This window comes from Vicia villosa, linkage group LG2 (assembly GCF_029867415.1).
Source record: "Vicia villosa cultivar HV-30 ecotype Madison, WI linkage group LG2, Vvil1.0, whole genome shotgun sequence".
Lineage (NCBI taxonomy): Eukaryota > Viridiplantae > Streptophyta > Magnoliopsida > Fabales > Fabaceae > Vicia > Vicia villosa.
Genome location: NC_081181.1, coordinates 158,529,819 through 158,554,106, shown reverse-complemented (window position 1 = coordinate 158,554,106; position 24,288 = coordinate 158,529,819). Strand labels below are relative to the sequence as shown.

The 24,288-nt window shown below is 34.2% G+C and overlaps 3 protein-coding genes across 16 annotated transcripts; all 3 read right to left on the bottom strand.

The window, feature by feature from the left end:
- Positions 1-1,295: 1,295 nt before the first annotated feature.
- Positions 1,296-5,145, bottom strand: LOC131652703 (glycosyltransferase BC10). The gene is made up of 11 exons (XM_058922647.1): positions 4,522-5,145; positions 3,761-3,874; positions 3,492-3,592; positions 3,284-3,355; positions 3,082-3,163; positions 2,891-2,971; positions 2,660-2,698; positions 2,510-2,575; positions 2,242-2,391; positions 1,855-1,983; positions 1,296-1,703 (listed from the first exon to the last, which is right to left on the bottom strand). The coding sequence occupies exons 1-11, from the start codon at positions 4,759-4,761 to the stop codon at positions 1,680-1,682; spliced, it is 1,098 nt and encodes a 365-aa protein (XP_058778630.1). The 5' UTR covers positions 4,762-5,145; the 3' UTR covers positions 1,296-1,679.
- Positions 5,146-7,030: 1,885 nt separating this feature from the next.
- LOC131652706 (uncharacterized) lies at positions 7,031-22,486 on the bottom strand. Its single transcript, XM_058922650.1, is given in 7 exon segments — positions 7,031-7,917; positions 8,883-9,022; positions 9,123-9,183; positions 14,962-15,750; positions 16,174-16,252; positions 22,129-22,220; positions 22,316-22,486. Coding segments are annotated over 7 exon segments (2,094 nt in total). The 5' UTR covers positions 22,411-22,486; the 3' UTR covers positions 7,031-7,079.
- LOC131652704 (uncharacterized) lies at positions 18,619-21,818 on the bottom strand. Of its 14 annotated transcripts, none has more exons than XR_009298778.1 (6): positions 20,732-21,818; positions 20,563-20,643; positions 19,932-20,473; positions 19,036-19,822; positions 18,871-18,922; positions 18,619-18,779 (listed from the first exon to the last, which is right to left on the bottom strand). XR_009298778.1 is itself a non-coding variant. In XM_058922648.1 (3 exons), the coding sequence occupies exons 1-3, from the start codon at positions 19,716-19,718 to the stop codon at positions 18,830-18,832; spliced, it is 336 nt and encodes a 111-aa protein (XP_058778631.1). In that variant the 5' UTR covers positions 19,719-19,917; the 3' UTR covers positions 18,619-18,829. The 14 variants fall into 14 exon arrangements, 1 of the variants encoding a protein (XP_058778631.1); XR_009298780.1 differs by having other exon boundaries at positions 19,044-19,822; XR_009298774.1 differs by lacking the exon at positions 18,871-18,922 and having other exon boundaries at positions 18,619-18,870; positions 19,036-19,270; positions 19,376-19,822.
- Positions 22,487-24,288: the final 1,802 nt, after the last annotated feature.

The following is a 24,288-nucleotide window of genomic DNA, read 5'->3' as shown; positions in this document are numbered from 1 at the left end:
TAGCATCACCTTCCAGGATCTCTCTAATGATGATACTTCTGCCTTAGGTTGTAATGTTGTATGCTTATTGTTTTTCTTTTATTGTTGTTCTTCGATTTGGCGAAGATTCCTTGTGAGGTTTAACCTTGAGGGGCGGTTACAATTTCCACTATTTGTTCGAACGAGACGACCTCTTCTTAGGGAAAACTCGATTCCTCTGGGAGTAATGAGGCCTGGGAAAGGCGAGTTGATTTAACCGTGAGACATTGATCTCTTTCTAAAGAGCGCACCCCATAAAAGAGAGGCAAATTTCTCAAGTGTAGTGCTAGAGGGCAAGCCCCTCAAGCGTCGCAACATTTGACTAAATAAATTTCTGGCTAGTGTGAGTCCTTTGAGCATTGTTTGTGGGCCAGTTGAATTTTCCTTGACGAGAATTCTAATAGTAAGTTTTTAAATAAGGCGGCAAGGATCCTTCATTAAAGGTCTAACAATCATACTGCCTCTTAGGGTGGCAAGGATCCTTCAGTGAAGGTCCAATCTATAATCGCCTTGTTAGGCTGCAAGGATCCTTCAGTAAAAATCTAGGGTATCATCTCTTCGTAAGGCGAGAAGGATCCTTCAATGATAGTCTAGCGTATAATTGTCTAGTAGGGCAGCAAAGATCCTTTAATAATGGTCATGCATATATTTGCCTCGTAGGGCGACAATGATCTTTTAGTGAAGATTCACTATATAATTTTCTATATAACAAGGATCCTTAGTGAAGATCCAACATTCAATTGTCTTGTAGGATGGAAAGGATCCTTGTTATCCCGTAGGACAGTAATGAAAGCCTATAGGACACAATTCCAACGCTTCTAACTGCAAAGTTTCCAAGATTGCGGTTTGGAACCTCGTCTAATTTGTAGGTGAAACTTATAGTGGTTTGAGACCTAGCTTTATGGCGGCTTCAAACTTATCAAATGCTAAAGTTGTTTTGAGAACAAATTTACATGTATCATTAAAGTATTATGTATGTTCATTCAATAAATCATATAAATTCAACCGGCATTGAATGACCTTTAGTTTAATGTTGTCTATAACATTAAACCAAACTCAAGAAATAAGTACAGTAAATGCATAAACATTTGCAAAATTTCAAACTTTCCAAGTCTTTGAATCTGTGATCTTTTTCTCTTCTTTCCAAGCTTGAAATTTCAAGCAACTACTCTCTAATTTGAGGGAAGGTATTAGAATTACTAACATTATAAACTAGCCATTATTTGTCCTACAATCTAGAACTAGCTTATTATGAACTAGTTATCAATGAGAATGAGTTAAGCTCAATAGTTATTCATTTATCATTCTACAATTACAATAATGAGAGACTCACTCTGACTTGAGTAGTGAGCAGAGCAATATACTTTCTTAAACTCACTTTCTCTTTTATAGAGAAACTATGTTACCAAACTAGACATATGTAAAATTTCTTTAAAGGTTAACAAACTATATTACCAAACTAGACAAATAATATGCATCAGTGTCACAAACATTTTTTTTCTATGTATGGTCCATTATTATACAATACAATGTAATATACATATAGTGTGGTAGTCAACAATCTTCAATTGCCTTTGCTTTATTCTCTTTCCTCCTTCATATTTCTATACTAAGAACATGTTCTCCTTGTATCAGCCACCAGCAATAAGCATTTTCTTCTCTTAACTGAAATCTCCCAGAACAGACTGTCCAAAAGAAAATCAGAAAATAATTAACAACTTAGACTAAGAGCGTGTTTGTATAAACAGCTAAATTAAGAGCTTATAGCAGAAGTGTTTATCATCTTTGAAAGTACGTTATCGGCGTTCAAGAAAAGCCTATGATATATGAACTTACCATGTTAAGAAGCCTCAAAGCAGCAGTCCTAGTAAACTTTCTTGCGAAAAGGAAGCAAGTTGATGGTTTACCCTTGCTTGTACACCATTCTCTTCTGTATTCAGTTTCGTAGTAAATATTATCTATTTCCTGCAAACAAATCAAAAACCGACAATCATATTCAAGAGTTCGCAGCATCTCTATATGAGCTGTCCTGGTATGGTTCAACAACAATGTTCCGGGCGCAGATCGCAGAAAATATAGTTGTTTGTTCAAATTCTTCTACGGTATAGTACTACTATGCCCCAATTTAACAACACTTTGTACTAAACATTGTGTGCGCAGAATAATAATGACTTGTTCAAATCTCGCTATGCTAATTTCTCTCTTTAAAGCATTGTTTCAAACCTTAATAAATTTTATAAGCATTGGAGTAGCGTCTGAGAATTTGTAAGTCACTGGATGCCATCCGCGGCGCTCACGTTCTCTTGAGTTGGAAATATCCCAGGCAGTATGTGTCACCGACCTTCGCGTGAGCTCCTTTTCAAGGTCTTTTTGCTAGATTTGGTAGGAAAAATACAACAATAAAAAAACCAATTAAAACCAACAGAGCAACCGCATTAAAGTTGAAAGAAGTGCAATAGTGTTCGTAGAAAGGTAAAGAAAAGATTCTTACAGCCAGCAATGTTGGAACATAGTGTTCATCTGGTATACAGTTATGTATCTTAGACGTGTCAGCAGGCTGCACAAAGAAAATAAATGTATTGAATCTAACGCGATAAAATGAAGACATTCTTAAAAAAATTTGTTTGTATAGAGTACTTACAATGATTTGATCCCTCCAAAATTCTGGTAACGGCTTTTTCTGCATTTAGAGATTAAAAGAAGAATAAGACTATCAACATAAAGACGCACAACATTCTGACAACAAATCCAATGTTTTCGATGAAAATTTGATATGGGACTTAAGAAAATGTTTTTATGATCCATGTGACATTTGCATAGACCTCGGTGGCTCATAAAAGACAGTTTATCAATGAAACATGTCACCTATTACCTTGCAGTATTTTTGAAACATAGGAAAGACGGTTTCGTCCTCGACTACAACCTTTGCATGCTTCCTAGTCAGAACAGCCCACTGCGGAAAATTCATAAATAGAAGGGTATAAGATGGTAATGAATGTGATGCATTTTAAGATTAAGAATGAACTTCTATAGTAAAACGACACGTTATGTTAGATTTCTCACCTGAGATCCTTTTCTCCAGTTATAGACTGGAATAATCGGATCCATTTTTGGATTGTAACGACCTCCTTTTGTATCAGCGAAGCTGTATAACAGCAAATTCATAACAAACAACTTAAACAACGTTTTACTCGACACACATTTTACAAAACTAACCGTTGAATTGAAAGTATAGAGCATAAGGCAAGTATTTATACTGACTCACCTATCGACGAAACTAGTTGGTGTTGACATGATGTAATCATATGTGTAGCTGAAGTTGTATAAAGGTATACAGCTGAAAAGAAAATCAATCAACTGAAATATAGTAAGGTGCTAGCTCAAAGGTTGAGAAATTCCAATGGTTATATATTTTTTCTATCCAAAAGTATGATGATCGAAGTTTATGGTTGTTAGCAAAATTATACCCTCACCTATCTGAGAGGAAAACAAAGCGGTCATTTAAAGGATCGTCGAGCGCATGTCTAAGTAAAATGCGCTCGGCCTCTATCATGCTTGCTTCTCCCCAATCTACCTGCAAAAAGATCATGTGGACTAATTCATTAATGAAAGTAAGATAGAGATTAGCCGATAAAATGCAAGTATTTTCGTAATCATCTCTATTAACTGTGTTTTACATGTGTAAATAAACACATAGGATAAAAGAAACAAGTTCGGTTTCAAAAAAAGAGAGAAGAGAAACCTGTATGCTATTATTAACTTGACGGTTCAAAAAATACGATGATCTTGTTGTTGCCTCGTTCAATTGAAACCCTGGCCTAGGATGAACAAAAATCGAGAAATTGTTATCGCCTCCCTGAAAATACAGCATAAATGTTTCTGTAATGAATTGATGCACCTCAACATTAAGCAAGAAGCAGTAACAAGCATCTTTCTTGTTCATCGCCAAAGAAATTAGCTATGGGTTAAAAGAAATCAAAATTTCCTTATAATAGAACCCAATAGACACGCATCTAAGCTCTTCGAAAACTACTATTAAGCTCATCAATGTAAAATGTATCGAACACGAAGGGATACAACAGCGCGAAAGACTAAAAGAACCATACTATCTTACCATAAACAATTTCCCCTACACTATACTAATCAATTATTATAAATGTATTTCATGACTTAAAACATATTGTTGAAGTTACTAAATTTACAACAATGCATCCGATCCAACCAACATCAACACGTCCCCGAAGGTGTAGCCCGATATTTAGATTCGCTCTCACAAACAAACTAACCACTATCATTTGCCTATAAAACTTAACATGAACGCTTTACACGGAACAAAACGCTGTGTTTCACAATAACTATCCAATGGTAGCTCAAAGTGTCATAAGTTCTTAGTTTCTAATTAAGCCTCCTACTAATCACCAAGTCCACACATACACAAGATTAGAAAAGCATAAATAAATGACATAGAGATCAATAATATTAACAATTGAAAAAAAAATGTACCTTAAAGAATGCATCCCAAACCATTTCCAAAGGAAGTCTATTTCTTGCAATGAAGAGAAAAGCAATCTTTGGTTTCTGAACTATAGACTGAGAAACAAATTGATGTTGCAATGAAACAAGCCCCAAAACATGAGTATACCTCATCTGCATAAACAACAAACTTCCAAAACAAAGCACCACCACTAAGATCAAACCAAAAACCTTCTTCTTCCATTTTTGCTGAGCAACCTTCTTCTTCATATTCTACCACAACTCTTTACAAACTAAAACTGACCCACCATTTCAAATTGACTCAAAAGCTAAATCACTTCATAAAAAACCAAACTTTAACATTCATTTCAACTTTGCAGCACTCAGAAGTTGAAGATCCAACCAGATCCATAGCAACCCAATAATCAAAATTCAAAAACTCATAAACCCAATAGCCTAATTAAGAACTTAGCAAGAAACTTGTTGAAATACTATTCTATCTATCCACAAAGCAAGGTGGAAGTGAGGCTATGGATAAAAAGTTTCTAGAGTCTTGTGAAATTGCTACAAAAAGTGAAAGTGTCAAGTGTGAGTGTTAAGAGTGAAACAAGATTTGTTTTTGTGTTTTGGGTATATTAAGATTGAAGAGTGTGTCTTCCTTTTTGTAACTTAGTTGAGATGTCTTAAAAGTTAGTGCTGTTTTTTTTTTTCTAGTTGCGTGTGAAGTTGGCGAGTTAATATTTTTTTATTAATTATCATGCATAGAAATTATTTTTGAAGATGAAAATTTTGATGTCAAAGAAAGTTTTCTTTAATGTTTATTATTTTATGTGTATTTTTTGAATTACATGTAAGTTTTAGAAGATATAAAATAATTTATTGTATTTTATTATTTAAAAATAAAATTATTGATTGTTATGACTAAAATATAGTAAGTGGATGACTCATTCTTTTAAAAAAAATTATTAGAATTTTATAAAACGGATATCTTCTCCGCATACTAATTTTTCAAAATAAAGAGGTCTGTAATAGATAAATAAAGTATTTTTTCTAAAAAATTTAATATTGTTGCCTGTTCAAGACTAAGTTCAAAATTAAAACTTCTAATTATAATTAAAATTTCAGTCTTACATATATTAAGAATAAAAGAAATATTAAATATATAGATAAACTTTCATATATTTAATATATTTAATGTCTTAAAATTTTTAATATAATTTTTAATATAGGCGTGTCGTGTTGATAAAAGATTTTGTTTGTGATTAAGATTATTAATATTAATTTTATATGGTTGCAATATAAAATCAACCACTAATAATTAAAATTCATCCATGAGCAATAAATATAAATCTTTTTTGAAAGAATTATTTTTTTACAATAAATTAAATTAGAAATTCTCCCTAATTATTCATTAAATTAAAAAAATATATTCATATTTTTTTCTATTTGTAAAAATTGCATGGTGTCTAGGGTCAATTGACCAACCCTATTGAATCTTGAGCAATATATTGAAGTCTTTATGTTTTTGTTTTCTTATAAATTATTTTTGTTTTACAAGGTTAAAGTGAGATGAGGAACTTGGCAACTAATTTTGATTTGATGAATTTGTAACATGCCATTTTGTGAATGGTAGGCATGTTGACTTCATAAAAGTTTGGTGTTGGATTTGGGAAGTAGTACCTAATGGAGGTTGTTTGTAACTGACAAATAATTATGAGCAATTAGTTAGGAGAGTTTTGATCAAATGCATGGAACTTAGAAACATTTATAGCTTGCATTATTTGGTAACATTTTGTGCAAGCTTTTTATGTACTATTTATGAACTTACTTTTATTTTGCTTAATATATATTTTTTAAATTAAATAAAATTGGTTGATGATTTATATTTTATAAAGTGCTGACACATTACACATGGGAAAAAGCAATGAATTTGTTACTTTTGTTTTCAACAAGTTTGTCACTGTTGTGGATATGAAGCAATGTTTAAAGATATTATTAGTAATTATTTGTAAAATAAAATTCATTTGTATTTCTTACTATTGGATTAAAATCAAGTGGCATATTCAAAATTTACCAAAATTATTAAAAACACACCCTGGAATTTACTATTACTAACTCCAGAATAGAAGCTCAATGATCCAGAACAAGATCAGTACAAATTCATAAAGTACATCTGGTCATGATCAAATTCATAAAGAATTACATGGGGGAGAATAGTGATATGCTTTAAACAGAAAGAAATACTCCCTCTGTTTTTTATTATAAGTCGTTTTGAAAAAAAAATTGTATTTAAATATAAGTCGCTTTACAATTCCAATGAATAACTAATGCTACTTTTCCTATTATATCCTTAAATATTTATTATTCTCTCTCCTTTCAATTATATAAATTTATCTTCCATATATCATTAATGAAGGATAATTTTGTAAAAACTTTCATAATTTCTTATTTTCATACAACAATTATTATTTTTCTTAAATTGTGTGAAAAGTCTAAAACGACTTATAATAAAAAACGGAGGGAGTAAATATCTAAGACAGTAAATTTTTTTGGATTAAAATTAATTGTCCAAAAAATAAAATTACATATCAACAAGGATGAAACAAAATATGAATACAAAGTGCCCAACATGGTAGATGAACTATACCGAAATAGAGGTAAGTAGCACTGTTCCATGTCCAAAGGGATTCCACCCAGTTCCAATACTCACCAACATTAATACCATAAAAACCTTCAAATGTGCCTTTTATTAAAAAATATGCTACTGGAGGGAAGATAACAAGACCTAGAGCAAGATTACATGTGGCCCTCAATAAGGTTCTGAAACTTATGGATTGAATATCAAGCTTCAACGGTCGAGCCATCAAACAAATCAGGACAATGAGTAATGCTCTGATTTCTGCTGTAGCGAAGTTAATGACTGACATGAGAGATAAACCAATGAAAGCGGTTGATATTGTTACGGACTTTAAGCTAGCCCATTCGCCTTTCTCGGGTTGGGGTGTAGAAGATTCGAAAATCGGAGAACCCAATATGAAGTACAAAATTAGGAGGCTAAAAGCTGATAATAAACCCCACACTGTAAAGTTTGTTGTTGGGGTGGTGGAGTTAGGTATATGATATAGGAAATTTGGGAGTAAGGAAACAACAGCACCCCATAAATGAATAGCCAAAACCTTTCTGGCTGAGTTCAGCCATTTCCAAGATTTGTGGCTGACAACAACTTCAGTGGAAGATGTGGATTTGCTCGCTTCGGCATAGAGAGATCCCGCAACTATCGGGAGTGGTGCAACAAGAAATGCAAATGGAATCATGTAAACTCCTACAGACACAAACTTACTAGAAGATGTCAAGAGGTACAAAAAGAACGACTGATGGAACTTCTCAAGAAGGTTGTTTATTGAGCGTACGACTCCTTCAATTAACCTGCAATAAGTAACACATTCTTTGCTGAGTGATCAAACAGGGAGAGAAAATTCTTGACTGTGTGATTTGGTATAAAGTACACAAGCAGTGATATAGATTATACAAATTCATAAAATGTTCAAAGCTAAATAACAATATTCTACGCACATAAAGTCTTTACAGGACATATGATATATGATAGTAATAGTTTGCCATCACAATTACACCTCCCTATTGAAAAAAGAAATAATAAGGATACCGATCACTGCCTAATAAAATCGGTCAAGTCAAAGGTTTCAATTTTTTCATCCAATCTAACAATTGTGAAAATACACGTTTAAAGCTTGTTTAGCTTTCCTAGTAGAAGTAACTATAATTTATCTATGATGACTCAAACTGAACTGTGCCTTCAAATAATTACATAGACTTTTCTCGCTTTCTTTAGTAAACAAAAAACAGATATGTATAATTTTGTACAGTTTCTTGATAGTAAATGGAAAACAAACATAATCAGAAGGACATGACCATAATCAGAAGGACATGACCAACACCAAATACACTTAATGTATAACACTTTGATAATTCTTAACCTGATATCTATATTACAAAATTCAATGTTAGATTGAAATTTACTACCATATAGATCATGTCAATAAAATGTAACATCAATTGGAAATCATTCGATATGTCAATGAGATACATAAAGACTAACATCTTATAAAGTTTTATCAAACATGTTACATTTGATGTATCTCATTGGCATAGCATAACAAATTATTTCTGATTAATGTAAAATTGTATAGACATGATCTTTATGATAGTAGCTTTAAATCTAAAAGTGGATTTTATCATACAGATAGAAAGTAAAGAGCTATCGGGGATGTCGTATTGGAGGTGTCAATTGCAAAACTTCTACATGTTTCAATTGATGGCCCGCCATTTCTTCAAATATTGTTATAAGTAACGCTTGGATGAGTGGCACTTACCTTCCACCACGGAGAATAAATTCATTACGACTACGACTGATCATTTTATTTGGAGAAACTTTTGGTGAAATCTCCAGAGTGATTGCGTCAACTTGATAATCACGGAAGGCACCATGAGGACCAGTGGGAACACCCAACCCCTGAGAGGAATGATATATAAATAAATAATGTTTATAGTGATAACATGGTACTCACGCACGTGCGCACACACACGATTTAGATGAAATAAAACTAAAATACCTGTAAATACAATGAACTTGCCAGGGTAGTTGTGCCCTCAACATACTCAGTAGCAGAAATTGTTGGTGATTTTAGTATCATCAATGTATTTTGGTAGTAATGTGATTTACTGTAGGCCGATGCAATTATACGTTAAGCTTGAAACGAGTTAGGGGTAGTGCGGAGTGCACGCTCGTAGAGCCAAACGTGCAATTGAATACGAATAATAGAAACGGGGTTCCAAGGGGCGGAGCCCCTGCCGGGGTCCAAGGGGCAGCGCCCCTGGCTGGGGTCCCGCTGCCAGGTCAGCGGGCGGGGTGCGGGGCAGCGGCCCGAGCAAAATTTCCTTTTGAATAGTTGCACCCTTTCCCAACGGACATGACAATTCGTTTGAATAGTTGCACCCATTTCCAACAGACATAACTGTTTTTCCGAAAAGGTGTGTCTGTTCGTTTCTATTACTAGTTTCCTATATAAGGAGTCTTTTGGTCTCGATTTGAAAAATGAAAATTACATACTTCCTCTCTACATTCTGATCTGCTCTCTATTGTCAGAAACAGATTGTTCTTCAAGAATTATCCCCGCAAAGATTTCGTGAACCCGACAAGAATAGGGTCGAAATACTTTGTTCGGAAAGTGAACAAACACGGTTCTTGAAGATATCCAGGATTATCATACCATTTTTCTAACAAACGAACAAAGTAATATTTTCTGATAATCATGGCTGAAGGAGGAAGCACCGTGAAGGAGATGAGTAAAAGTTTCGAAAAATTGGACAAGTTTCAAGGACAAGACTTCAGGCGTTGCCAGAAGAAGATGTATTTCATGTTGACAACGTTGAAGGTGGTGCACGTCCTGTCTACGCCAATTCCAGAACTTGAGGAGGATGACACGGTTGAAAATCTGAGACGCCGATCAAAGTGGGAGAACGACAACTACATATGCAGAGGGCACATTCTTAACAGTATGTCTGATCCCTTATTTGATATTTACCAAAACGTGGAATCTGCAAAGGAATTGTGGGATTGTCTCGAAGCCAAGTACATGGCAGAGGATTCATCCAGTAAAAAGTTTCTGGTGACCGACTTCAACGATTACAAAATGGTTGAATCGAGGTCTGTCATGGAACAATTCAATGAACTCCTCTGAATCCTTGGACAGTTCACACTGCATGGATTGAAGATGGATGAAACAATATCTGTCTCAAGCATCATAGACAAGTTGCCTCCTTCATGGAAGGATTTCAAACACAATCTGAAACATGGAAAAGACGAACTGTCTTTGATCCAACTTGGAAGTCACTTGCGCATAGAGGAATCTCTACGAGCGCATGAGGATAACAAAGGAAAAGACAAAGAAATTGCTGGACCCTCGGTTAATATGATCGAAGAGGGTGGTAAGAACGATAACAACAAAAACAAAGGAAAGAAACGTGCTTTCAATAACAAAAAGGGCAATTTCGGTGCTAACAAGAAACCGAAACTAGAATGCTGGAAGTGTGGCAGAACAGGCCACTTCAAGAAGGATTGTCGTTTCGGCAAAAAGCACGACAACGCGAACGCAAGTGGTTCAGGAAAAGGGTCTAAGGACCAATCCGAAAACCAACGTAAGAAATCTATTTGTGATTTGAATAGTTTGATTAAACATTCAGTTTCGTTAACTTCTGAGGCATTTTATGTGCAGGATGATGCTATCGCGTGGTGGATTGATTCTGGCGCCACAACACATGTTTGCAAGGATCGTTTCTGGTTCAAGACATTTGTTCCAGTGGAAGATGGTTTTGTTCTATACATGGGAGATGATCACTTCGCTCCCGTTGAAGGCAAAGGAAATGTGGTGCTAGAATTCAGTTCTGGAAAGACTATTACTTTGTTTAATGTATTGTATGTTCCTAAGTTACGTAAGAATTTAATTTCTGGTCCTGTATTGAATAAGCTTGGATACAAGCAAGTGTGTGAATCCGATAAATATATTTTATCGAAGTCTAGTGTGTTTGTAGGATTTGGTTATTATAATAATGGAATGTTTATGATGAATTTGAATGGAGTTCCTAAAGATTCTGGTTCTATATTTATGTCTTCTTCGAATATTATTAATTTTTCGTTATGGCATGCTCGTCTAGGACATGTACATTATAAAAGAATGCATGAAATGTCTAAAAACGATTTAATTCCTGTTTTTGATGAAAATAACGAAAAGTGTAAAACTTGCATGTTAACAAAGATCACTAGACAACCTTTTAAAAGTATAACAAGGAAATCTATCATTCTTGAGTTAATACATAGTGATTTATGTGATTTGCATGTTACTCCATCATTAGGGAATAAAAAGTATTTTGTCACTTTCATTGATGATGTTTCTAGATTCTGCTATGTTTATTTGTTGCACGCTAAGGATGAAGCCTTAGATAAATTCAAAATTTATAAAACTGAAGTTGAAGTGCAACAGAATGTGTTGATTAAAACATTGCGTACTGATAGAGGTGGTGAATATTATGATCCTGTATTTTTCCAATCCGTAGGAATCATTCATGAGACTACGGCACCTTATACACCTCAACAAAATGGTGTGGCTGAAAGGAAAAATAGAGTTCTTACAGAAATGGTAAATGCCATGTTATCTTACTCTGGTTTGAGTGAAGGGTTTTGGGGAGAAGCTATGTTAACGACTTGTTATTTGTTAATTAGGGTTCCTAATAAAAGGAACAAGACTACCCCATATGAACTTTGGTATAAGAAAAGACCCAACTTAACATTTCTACGTGTTTGGGGTTGTAGGGCCGTGGTTAGACTCCCGGACCCAAAAAGGAAAACTTTAGGCGAAAAGGGTGTAGGTTGCATCTTTGTTGGATATGTTGAACACTCCAAGGCTTATAGGTTTTATGTTATAGAACCTAATGACTCGATTTCTATTAACACAATTATAGAATCAAGAGATGCCATATTTGATGAAAATTGTTTCTCTTCTATACCTAGACCAAAAACATCTATACCTAATTCAGAGGAATCTCTAAGGGATGATCATTCAAATGATGTACCAAGTGAGACACTTGAACCCCGTAGAAGCAAAAGAGCTAGAAAATCTAGATCTTATGGATCTGATTTTCAACTATATTTAGTTTAGGGATCAAAGGATCAGATTGAGACTCAATACTATTATTGCTATAGTATATAGGAGGATCCAAGAACGTATGATGAAGCTGTGAAATCTCGAGATTCTGTCTTTTGGAAAGAAGCAATTGATGAAGAGATTGGTTTTATCATGGAAAATAATACTTGGGTATTATCTGATTTACCACCAGGCTGCAAACCATTGGGTTGCAAATGGATCTTCAAAAGGAAGATGAAAGTCGATGGTACAATTGACAAGTTTAAAGCTAGATTAGTTATCCAAGGCTTCAGACAAAAAGAAGGGATTGATTATTTCGATACCTATGCTCCAGTTGCCCGTATCACTACTATTAGATTGTTGATTGCCTTGGCGACTATTCATAATCTAGTGATTCATCAAATGGATGTCAAAACAGCATTTCTGAATGGTGATTTGGAAGAAGAAGTGTATATGAAGCAACCTGAAGGATTTGTAATGCCTGGTAATGAGCACAAAGTGTGTAAGCTAGTTAAGTCGTTGTATGGGCTTAAACAAGCTCCGAAGCAGTGGCATCAAAAGTTTGATGAGGTTGTTTTGTCTAATGGTTTCATTCTAAACCAAGCTGACAAATGTGTTTATAGTAAATTTGATACATCCGGTAAAGGAGTTTTCATTTGTCTATATGTTGATGACATGTTGATCTTTGGCACCGACCAAAATCAAGTTGATAAAACAAAGAATTTCTTGTCATCAAAGTTCTCCATGAAGGATATGGGAGAAGCAGACGTTATTCTTGGTATTAAGATTAAACAGGAGAACAAGGGGATTGTAATTACGCAATCTCATTACATTGAGAAAATACTCAAGAAGTTCAATTATGAAAATTGTTCTCCAGTAAGTACTCCCATGGATCCCGGAGAAAAGCTTATGCCAAATATAGGTAAACCTGTAGATCAACTCGAATACTCAAGAGCTATAGGCTCTTTGATGTATGCTATGATTAGCACTAGACCGGATATTGCTTATGCGGTTGGAAAGTTGAGCAGATTTACTAGTAATCCTAGTAGACATCATTGGCATGCGATAACTAGGGTATTCAAGTACTTGAAGGGTACTATGAATTATGGATTGTCATATATGGGATTTCCTTCGGTGTTAGAGGGTTATTCGGATGCTAGTTGGATAAATAATGTTGAAGATTCATCCTCTACAAGTGGATGGGTGTTCTTGCTTGGGGGAGGTGCCATCTCATGGGCTTCCAAGAAGCAAACATGTATAACTAGTTCCACAATGGAATCTGAGTTTGTAGCATTAGCTGCTGCTGGTAAAGAAGTAGAATGGCTAAGGAACTTGGTATATGAGATTCCGATATGGCCTAAACCGATATCACCAATTTCTATCCGTTGTGATAGTAGTGCCACACTGGCTAAAGCATATAGTCAAATATACAATGGAAAGTCTAGACATTTGGGTGTTAGACATAGTATGATTAGGGAATTAGTCATGAATGGGGTAATATCTATTGAGTTTGTTCGGTCGCAACAAAACTTAGCTGACCACTTGACGAAGGGGTTAGCAAGAGACTTAGTGAAGAAGTCGGTAATTGGGATGGGATTAAAGTCCATTTAAATCTATTAGTTATGGTATACCCAATTCCCTTCTAATACAACGTTAGAAGCAGAATTCAATGTGGAAAGATCATAGTTAAAGATTGGAGCAATTGTGTTTATCTTTCCAAGGTATGTGCTCAGACCTGCAAGTGATGGCTAGGTTGAAGTATATCTTCTTAATGGTTCTTTTGAAAAATTGCTAATGCAGGTGCAAGATTAAAAGGATCACCTATGTGAGCATGAAGTTTTGCCGCTTCAAGAAGCTTGGACTTGGCTTCCTATATGCTTATTAATGGATAAGGACACATAGCTTGTAAAGTGTCAAGTATGAATAGTAGAGTATTGTAAGAAACATATGTGTACTATATCTTTAGATATTCAAATGGATTGATGGGTTCAATCATTGTGACACCCCAATTTTCGAATATTTGGAATGTGTATTTGTACTAAGATGAAAATTCAATCGCAAGACATTTTCTTCTATGCATTTGTTTGATCGTTATACCTGTAAGTAAATCAAGGATTATACTAAAATGGGGGAGTTTATTGGTGATTTTAGTATCATCAATGTATTTTGGTAGTAATGTGATTTACTGTAGGCCGATGCAATTATGCGTTAAGCTTGAAACGAGTTAGGGGTAGTGCGGAGTGCACGCTCGTAGAGCCAAACGTGCAATTGAATACGAATAATAGAAACGGGGTTCCAAGGGGCGGAGCCCCTGCCGGGGTCCAAGGGGCAGCGCCCCTGGCTGGGGTCCCGCTGCCAGGTCAGCGGGCGGGGTGCGGGGCAGCGGCCCGAGCGAAATTTCCTTTTGAATAGTTGCACCCTTTCCCAACGGACATGACAATTCGTTTGAATAGTTGCACCCGTTTCCAACAGACATAACTGTTTTTCCGAAAAGGTGTGTCTGTTCGTTTCTATTACTGGTTTCCTATATAAGGAGTCTTTTGGTCTCGATTTGAAAAACGAAAATTACATACTTCCTCTCTACATTCTGATCTGCTCTCTATTGTCAGAAACAGATTGTTCTACAAGAATTATTCCCGCAAAGATTTCGTGAACCCGATAAGAATATGGTCGAAATACTTTGTTCGGAAAGTGAACAGACACGATTCTTGAAGATATCCAGGATTATCATACCATTTTTCTAACAGAAATACCAAACTTCCATTGAGGATTCAAGTTCCTAGCAATTTGTCCCAGAGATTCTAATATACCACCCAAAGTATTAAGCCACTTGGAGCCAAATAGAGAAAACATCTTGTTCACCTTTACTCACAAACCACGTTTATGCACTCTGAGTTAATTTACAATATTGATGAGGTCGAGGTTTGGCATCTGCCCATTTGACGCCTCGGGGTAGATATTAAGAATGTCTTCATGATGGTTACCTTGCTCAGCAACTTTTATTACAAGAGCTACAGCCATGGTTCCAGCACGTCTAAAACCACCATATAACTTCCTATCAGAAGAAGGACTCTGTCCAAGTTCATTAATAGCATTGCAAGTTTCATAATTATCTATATCAGCTTCACGAAATGCAGGAGCTTGGTACTCTCTTAGCCAAGCATCTACTGTCGCATATTCTCCGTAATGTGAATCTGCCACAAGCCATACGACGTACTTTGCCAACCAAGTAACCCATGAAAGCAGTGAGAACACCGAATAAGCAATGCCCAAAGACAAAGCCTCTCCTGGACCAACTTTCCTTGGATTGTAAGGCGTTACTAAGACAATAGATTCCTTGCCATCGCCCCGTGGTGCTCTAATAATTCCAGCAACATTGATTCCAAGTGATGAACATCTTATATTTTTTGAGACTATACCCGAATCGGGACTTGTGAAAAAGTGCAGTGGATTAAACTGATTCAGTTGTGGCTGGAACTTGTGATAAATAACATCAGCATCCAACGCTGACATATACTGCGTAATTATTTTACGGCTTTCACTGCATTGAAACACATAACAAATGTTATTTTGTTAAGTAATCACAGGAAAGGACTAACATGACAAAATAGTTGACACAGATAGTTGACTCATCAGATATGAGTGTCAAATTTCTTTACACTAATAGCAAGTTTTTAAATCATGGCCGCAGTTAATAACAGCAGAGGTCGCAATTCTCGACAATGCATAGAATCACAACTGTGCAACCTCAATTATGATCACATTACAGTCACACTACATCATAAATCACGATATCGCATCCCAGATCGCAATAGCAGACATTATTAAAAACCTTGAGCAGTAATGCATGCTAGAATGCTACTCTAAAACTAAATTAGAAATGTTAAATTTTCAGACAGTAGAGTATAACAGATATGTAAAGATGAAATTAGAAACATGTGAAAATAGAAGTAGAAGGAGTTACCCGACAAAATCAGTTAAATCATTGACAAAATTGGTAGCATGGGAAACGTGCTGAGTAGAGAGCATGTTATTAGCCGAACCTGCAGAAACAGAGTTTGTTCAATAAGCTGTTTTCAGCTTACAAAATTTATTCAAAACAGAATAATGAGAAAACCACAAAACTTATTCCAAATGGAATAATGAGAAAAAAAGAAAGTACCAAGTACAGCATAAGTGTTGAATTAAGTTGTTTATCCAAACATGGTCTTGTAAAAAAATAGTTTGACTTCGTTTGACCAATAAATAGCTTATAAATAATCACTCACTATGCCAAAAAAGTAAAAAGACAGCGCTTTTTTTGGCTTTAGGCAGCGCTTTAAAGCGCCGTCTATTCCCCCGCTGCCGTAGGTAAAGGCAGCGCTTTTCTTCACCTTGAAAACGCTGTTAAAGGCCCCCTTTAGCCAGCACTTTTACTTAGAATGCGCTACTAATGGCCCCCTTTAGGCAACGTTTTTTTAAAAGCGCTGCTAAAGGCCCCCTTTAGACAGCCCTTTTTCTAACAAGCGCTGCTAAAGGCCCTCTTTAGGCAGCGCTTTTCTGGAGAAAAAATTAAGAAAAAGCCTCTTAAGCGCTGCTAAAGGCCCCCTTTAGGCAGCGCTTTTTTTAAAAGCGCTGCTAAAGGCCCCATTTAGCCAGCGTTTTTTCCTTGAAAGCGCTGCTAAAGGCCCTCTTTAGGCAGCGCTTTTCTAAAGGCACCATTTAGGCAACGCTTCTCTTTTAAAGCGTTGTCTAATGTCCAAGAAATTTTTAAATGCAATTTTTTAAAAAAAGCTTGCACCAGGTTTTCACCACATTTTTCACCTTTATATACCATTACAAATTTCACATATAAACATCAAACCCAACACCATATAAACAACCACAGAAAACTCTATTTTTCAGAGCTAAGATGTTAAGAATATATATATATATATATATATATATATATATATATATATATATATATATATATATATATATATATATATATATATATATATATATATATATATATATATATTTATATATATATATATATATATATATATATATATATATATATATATATACATATACTAATAAACTTTGTTTAAACTTCCACAACAACAAAATTACATCCAATTCAATGAAAACAATTGCATAATCCAAAACATTGTTATTTTTTACACAAATTAAAAGGATGCTAAATATTTACTTTTTCTTCTTGTCAGCAACTGTAACCTTTTTACCCTTCAATGTCCTGCAATTGCATCAAACCATTACAATCACAAAACAGAATAACAGAAAACCAAAAACAAAATAATATAAAGGTGAAAAACATTCTACATTAGTGTCCATAAATCAAAATAATATAAATCAAACTAACATTCTACATAAAACTATACATTTGCCACGAATGTATTTCAAACGGCCTAACTATCACTAAATAATCTATGTAGATAATTCAAATATGTCATCCAATATAGGACCTGATATTATTGTGATTGAAGCCAAAAACAATATTTTAACATACCTTCATATAGGAAGTAACATTTTAATTAAATCTGAATATTTAAATTGAATTTGAAACTGGTTGGGTATAACTGGATACTTTACACCCCCTAGTAGAGTACTCTAAAGTTTGATTCAGTATAAGAAATATCAAATTAAATACAATAAAAGTCAAAAGAAAATTAAATTTGCTCAATATTCTAAGCGTTCAATTTCATTCAAGATATGTGTTTGCTATTTATGAGATAGACACATAAGTTGCAAGTAAAACACTTGCAATTACCAAATATTATTTTTCATTTGTTAAAAAAACAAATATTATACGGAGGTTATGGAATTCAAAATGAATTAATCCATAATATTCTCACTCTTTTTCTAAATTCATTAGTTCAAACTATAGTAGAGATTCCACCTTAGCAGAAGATTAAGATAAACAAATCAACAACATGAAATTTAAAGCACGAGATTAAGATAAACAAATCAACAGCATGATATTTAAAGCAAAATTTAAAAATTAAAAAAAAAAGCCGAAGACATAGATGCGAATAAATTTTGAAGATGAACGAAAGACGAGAATCCCGAGAAGAAGAGCAATACCTATGAGAACCGATACTCCCATGATCAATCTGTATCATGCGTTGCCGACGCTTCCAAATTCATGTCGATGACTGGATTTTGTAAACATCAAATAATCCAAAACAACAACTTATACCTATACCATAAATTTGAAGAACAAAAATCTAAGCCTACCGGTACAACATCTCACAAAACATGGACAAAGCAATTAAATTAAAAAGAGTTAATCAAATAGGACCAAGTCATCAAAAATTAGCAAATCACAGTACAAAATAGTAAATATTTGATTTGACTAATGAGACTAAAGAACTACACCAAAACTCAATTTGAAATCGAAACAAACATGTACCAAAAACTTGCCTTGTTATCGTTCGTGAAGTAGTAGATAATGTTTGCACTTCACGGGTCACTCCGGAAACAACCTCCCTGTTATCACAGGGGCAAGGCCGCATACTGTTAATGTGTGAAGGGATGAAGTTTTTCTACAAGCTTCCAAGTGTTATAACAGACGAAAGGCAACACCTGGAAGGATCACTTCAGACTTTCAAATTACTTATACCCCTTTAAAAAAGCTATATGCTTGTTACACATCCCTCTACAGAAAAATGGATACCTAGGTAGGATATTTATACATAAGGCCAGGTAATTTCATAGACATATTAAACCTGAAATATAGGACGAAACCCTTAACCAAAATTGAAGATAGTGCTTAAACAAAACAAACGAATACAATAACAGAACATAAAACATGCACGGAAATAAAATATGTTTTGATTACCTAACTACCTGCAAATCGCGATTGTAAGCATGTGGAAGTCCTTTCCACTGTTAGAAGAGTGACCAAACCCCCTATGACTCTGCCAGACTTACCACGAACAAGTTCCATTGGGTCCAGATTCCTTTTTTGAGGCATTATGCTACTTCCTGTTGAAACAGAATCGCTTGGAGCGATAAATCCAAACTCATCTTTTGCCCATTCACAAGCTATTTTTTCGTAAGCTGGTTGATTATAGCTGAAATCAGAATTTGAAAGTAAGCATTCAGTTTCAATGGAAAGGAACAAAATAATAGATTAAAACTATGTTACAGTTAGCCCGTCAAACTTCTGCAGTCGATACTTTTACAATTTGATATTGTGCACCAGTAGCATTACATGCATCGTTATACCAATCTGACGGGGTTACAACATTAGATATTGCTTCATCAGAGTTTTTAGGGATATCTGCTAGGTGCTTATTATCCACTGTGGCATGTGAAAAAGTTACAGGAACCAGATTTGGATCAGACTGTACTTTTTCAAAAGAGATTAACAATGATAACCGCAATTTAGAACCATCGTAAATTCATGACATAATTAGTTCAAAAACTTGTCATAGGAATTAAATGTTATTACCTTGTCCCAGCCATAGTCATTCCATGAAAGAGACAAATCATTGTTAATTTTAAAAGGACCATTCTCATAAAACAAAGCTAGTTCACTGGCACAACCTGGTCCTCCGGTCAACCATAACACAACCGGTGCATCCTTAGCACCATTTCTTGATTCAAAGAAAAAATAGAACAATCTGCAATTTAATCAACAAACAAAATACCAATAATTGTAGGACTACCTGAAATCAACTAAATAAACATGGTAATTACTAGTTACATTAAAAATAGAAGAAAACAACATACATAATACCAAGAAAATATGTTGATTGCATTATTAATATTTGTCATGCAGGTATAGAAGCAGTTGAAATAGGTAATCAACTTCATTTTTTCTTCTCTTCCATCACTTCCCAAGCAGCTATATCCAAAACGCCGTCTCTTTGCATCACCTTGAATTCAGATTGCTGCAATGGCGAAACCAAAAAAGAGAACTTCGTCAAATTTTTAAGACAGTTCTAAAAGTAACATCTTGTTTTCCCTCTACAAAACATAATGGAAGAAGTTATTAGATATGAAGTTTTGCTGCTGCCTGCCAGATATATGGTCTGAAACCGGAGCTCGAAATGTATTTTGCACCTCTTCTGCATTTGTTGGTAGTCTCTCCCATATAATAAAGAAATTAAGAATCATGTTACCAAAAAAAATAGAAATTAAGAATCAAAACTGTTGTCTTCAAAATGCATTCAATAAAATCCAAATATCAGCAGATAAATATTTAATCAGATTTGTATCCTACCACTCCAACAAAAATTGAGAAGGCGTAAATATAGCCCATTCTGGCTGGACTGCAGACAATTCATAGAACAAGTCAATTAACATCAAGAAAATTGTTAAGCATTAATAACAGTAACGTATATAGAGAATTTATTCATACCTTCCTCCATGGCTTGCATTTAATGCTTTCAAAAGCCCAGGTTTTGGCTTCTCAGACTCCTTGGCCCAACATTTCTGGAATCTAAAGATCAAAGAGGTATATTATAGAGAAAAATAGAAACGAGATAATTTCGGTAGAAAGAAAAAAACGTAGGAGAAACAAAACATACTTGCTATTCAATTCCTCTGTCCGCTACCATGTATCTAATTTCCATATATCTTTCTCTGTCAGCTTATATTATAAGCGCTTATTTTGATAAGCACTTTGCTATAAGCTGCTAAATTTGCTATATGCTGCAAATAAGCTGTGTTTCATCACAGTACTAATTTCAAGAACGAATTGACAAAATTATACTAGTAAAATTAACGAATCTAGAAACTAAACTATAACACAGTTGCGCGCGAAGTTAACTCATGCAATTCCAATTCGCTAGGCTGGATTTTAGGAATCAAAAATCAAATTCAATTGCATTTCTCACTCTTTTTCTAAATTCATTAGTTCAAACTATAGTAGAGATTCCACCTTAGCAGAAGATTAAGATAAACAAATCAACAGCATGATATTTAAAGCAGAATATAAAAATTAAAAAAAAAAGCTGAAGACATAGATGCGATTTTTTTTTGAAGATGAACGAAAGACGAGAATCCCGAGAAAAAGAGCAATACCAATGAGAACCGATACTCCCATGATCAATCTGTATTATGAGTTGTAGATCTCAGTCCAAACAGGTGAACTCGGTTTCCCCATAACTGTTACACTACAGCAGTATCACAATCGCCGCTTGTGTGACGTGTAGACAATTTAGGGATTCCAAAGATAACGGCGAGAACAGTTAGCCTTCGCCAAGAAGGAGACCACGCCGTTCAACTTCTTCACCATCGAGGCCACTTGTTTCAGCTCTAATTGAGGGAGATCCGACTGGGAAAGATGACGTAGATGGATGGCGAGTCATTACGCCGCTTTCGTTGGTCAATGTGGATTTGTAAGATGAGACTCCGTTACCTACGATGTGGATTTGCGTTTTCTTTTAGACAAGAAAACACAAAAAGAGAAGAAGAAATATCTCGCTGGAGCTTCTTCTGATTTCCAAAATCCGGTACTCTATACAGTTACCAGCAACTTTATGCAGTTTCCGGCGAGATTTCAGCAGATTTTTGGTTTGGGAGAAGATGAAGAACAAAAGGGTTTTTCGTTTGGGAGAATAGAGAAAGAACGAGAAAGGGTTTTTCGTTTCTGAGAATATATTTTTCAATTTTAATCAACCTAGGGCAGCGCCTTTTTAGTTAGCGCTTTCTAATGGTACCCTAAGGCAGCGCTTTTCAAAAGCGCTTTCTAATGTTAACTTAAGGCAGCGCTTTTAATTATTATTTTTCCGTGTTTTTTTATTTAACTTATAGCAGCGCTTTTGTATACAAGCGTTGTCTAAGGTGCGCTGTCTAAAAGTCTTTTTGGCGTAGTGACTTATATAATAAGTGCTTAATTGAGCAATTTATCCACACAATACCTAAAAAGAAGAAGAAGAAGAAGAAGAAAAAGTGATTTGGGGAAATAGAGAGAGAGTGTAACCTGGCATGAGGGCATTTTCGGAAATGTAAGTATTCTTGGCGAGTATAGGTAGAAGAAGAAGGGCAACGATTCCTGATACGAAACCTATGAAGCTGAAAAAAGCAACAAAGTTGTTAATGGTGCAATCAGATTGAAATTCAAATTCAGAAAACATAAACAAAAGCTCAAATTCAGAAGAAGAGTGTACCTAACATAGTTACTGTGAGAGATTAGAAAAATTCCAACTCTTACGAAACGACGAACTCTTGGTTTTGTCGCCGTAACGGTTTCGCTTTCGGCCATTGTTTCCTTTTTCTTTCACATTCAAAAATCACAATTCGAAGTAACACTGAAAAGAAGAAGAGGAAAAAAATATTTTTTTTTTAATATCTCAGAGAGAGAGAGAGAAAGAGAAATTCTGAAATTGGATTCAGTTTTAAAATTTAATGCCCTAATTAATCTGTTGGAGAATTACTATTTGCACACACTTGTTTACTTTTACACCTTTTTACTTTGAGGTCAACGAAATCTAGTTATTACAGTTCAATGAAATCTAGTTACAGTTCAACGAAAGTTTTTAAGAATTTAGTGATAATATTAAAAGAGGTTAATTGTTATATACTCTCCACGTAAAATACTTTACACGATCCAACGTTAATGAAATAAATCCGATTGACCTCAAGATTTAGTTTCCTGTCTAAATGTATCTACTTGAGCTCTAGTCTTATTACAACTGTAAACACCTCTAAAAGTTTGTGTTATTACATATTGTTATATTGTTATTTGAATAGAATATATTCAAGTATATGGCATCATAATGCATACTATAAACTTTGAGTGAATAAACACTTGATATATTTGATGAGAATATGTAGACAAATGACAAATGAAATACTATCATCAAATAAAAATGTGAGAATCTTTAATTATTTTTCACTGCATATTTTATATGTAAAACAAAAATCAACAACTTATAAAAATTCAACGCATGGTATCATTCTTATATTAAAAATGTTTTTATAGAATTTTAAAATAAAATATTTTCATTTTAAATCTTTACCTAATCTCTCACACAAATATTAATAAAAAAATGATAAAGGTGGGTAAAATTAAAAATTAAACCATAAGATCTTTATTTGGTTTTTTATTTTGGTTTTCTATGTTAGTTTTGTTTGCATAGTCGGTCTTGAACTCGAATAAAATGATATGATTGAGTTAGCGGTAGATAGTTAAAGTAAAATTTTGGCGAATCTCTATGGTTGAATTAAATATGAAATAATGTGAATGAGGTTATTGCTCAAAAATGACACGTTGAATGACTCAAATACATTATCAAAAGAGTGAGTGTTGTTGCATCGTCGTTTGGATGCAGTGAAAAATAAGTAAGGGTTCTCACATTTTCACTTGGTGATACTATTTCATTTGTCATTTGTCTACATATTCTCACCAAATATATCAAGTGTTTATTCACTCAAAGTTCATAGTATGCATTATGATGTCATATACTCAATAAATTCTATACAAATAACAATATCTAATAACACAAATTTTTAGAGGTCTTTACGGTTGTAATAACACATTCTAACTCTTGATCTAACTACAATAAAAGATAAATGTTTTAATATTAGTTAAATAAAATAAACATGTGTTATATCATCCAAATTGATAATTTAAAAATTGATTGTATATTAAATATTTAATAAGAAAATAGACATTTTTAATGATGTTAATAATTTTATATTTTTTATTGAATACCTACTATATTAATTAACTAGATCAAATTAATTTATATATGTATTAAACAAATGTAATGATTTAGTTGATTTGTTTGAGAGACATCGTAAATGTAATGTAAAAAGATAATGCTAACAGTTTAAAAGTAGGTGAATGATTTTCGTGGTTGGTGTAAATATATAGAAAGTAACTGAATAAACTGTGTCTTTGGTGGAGCAAGTTACGTTGCGTCAACCCACAGGGAGAATTGTAACCCATTAAGAAAGTTTTGATATCATCTCAATTGTCGGGACAATTGTTCCATTTTCAAAATTAGAGAGTGGAGGAGAACTAGAAGTTTATTTATCAAGCACCAAAAGTGACGTGATTGAAGGGAGTGTGATGTCTTCTTAGGTGGCCTCAAGTCTTTGTAATTTGATTGTTGTCTCATTTTCAAACAAAACATTT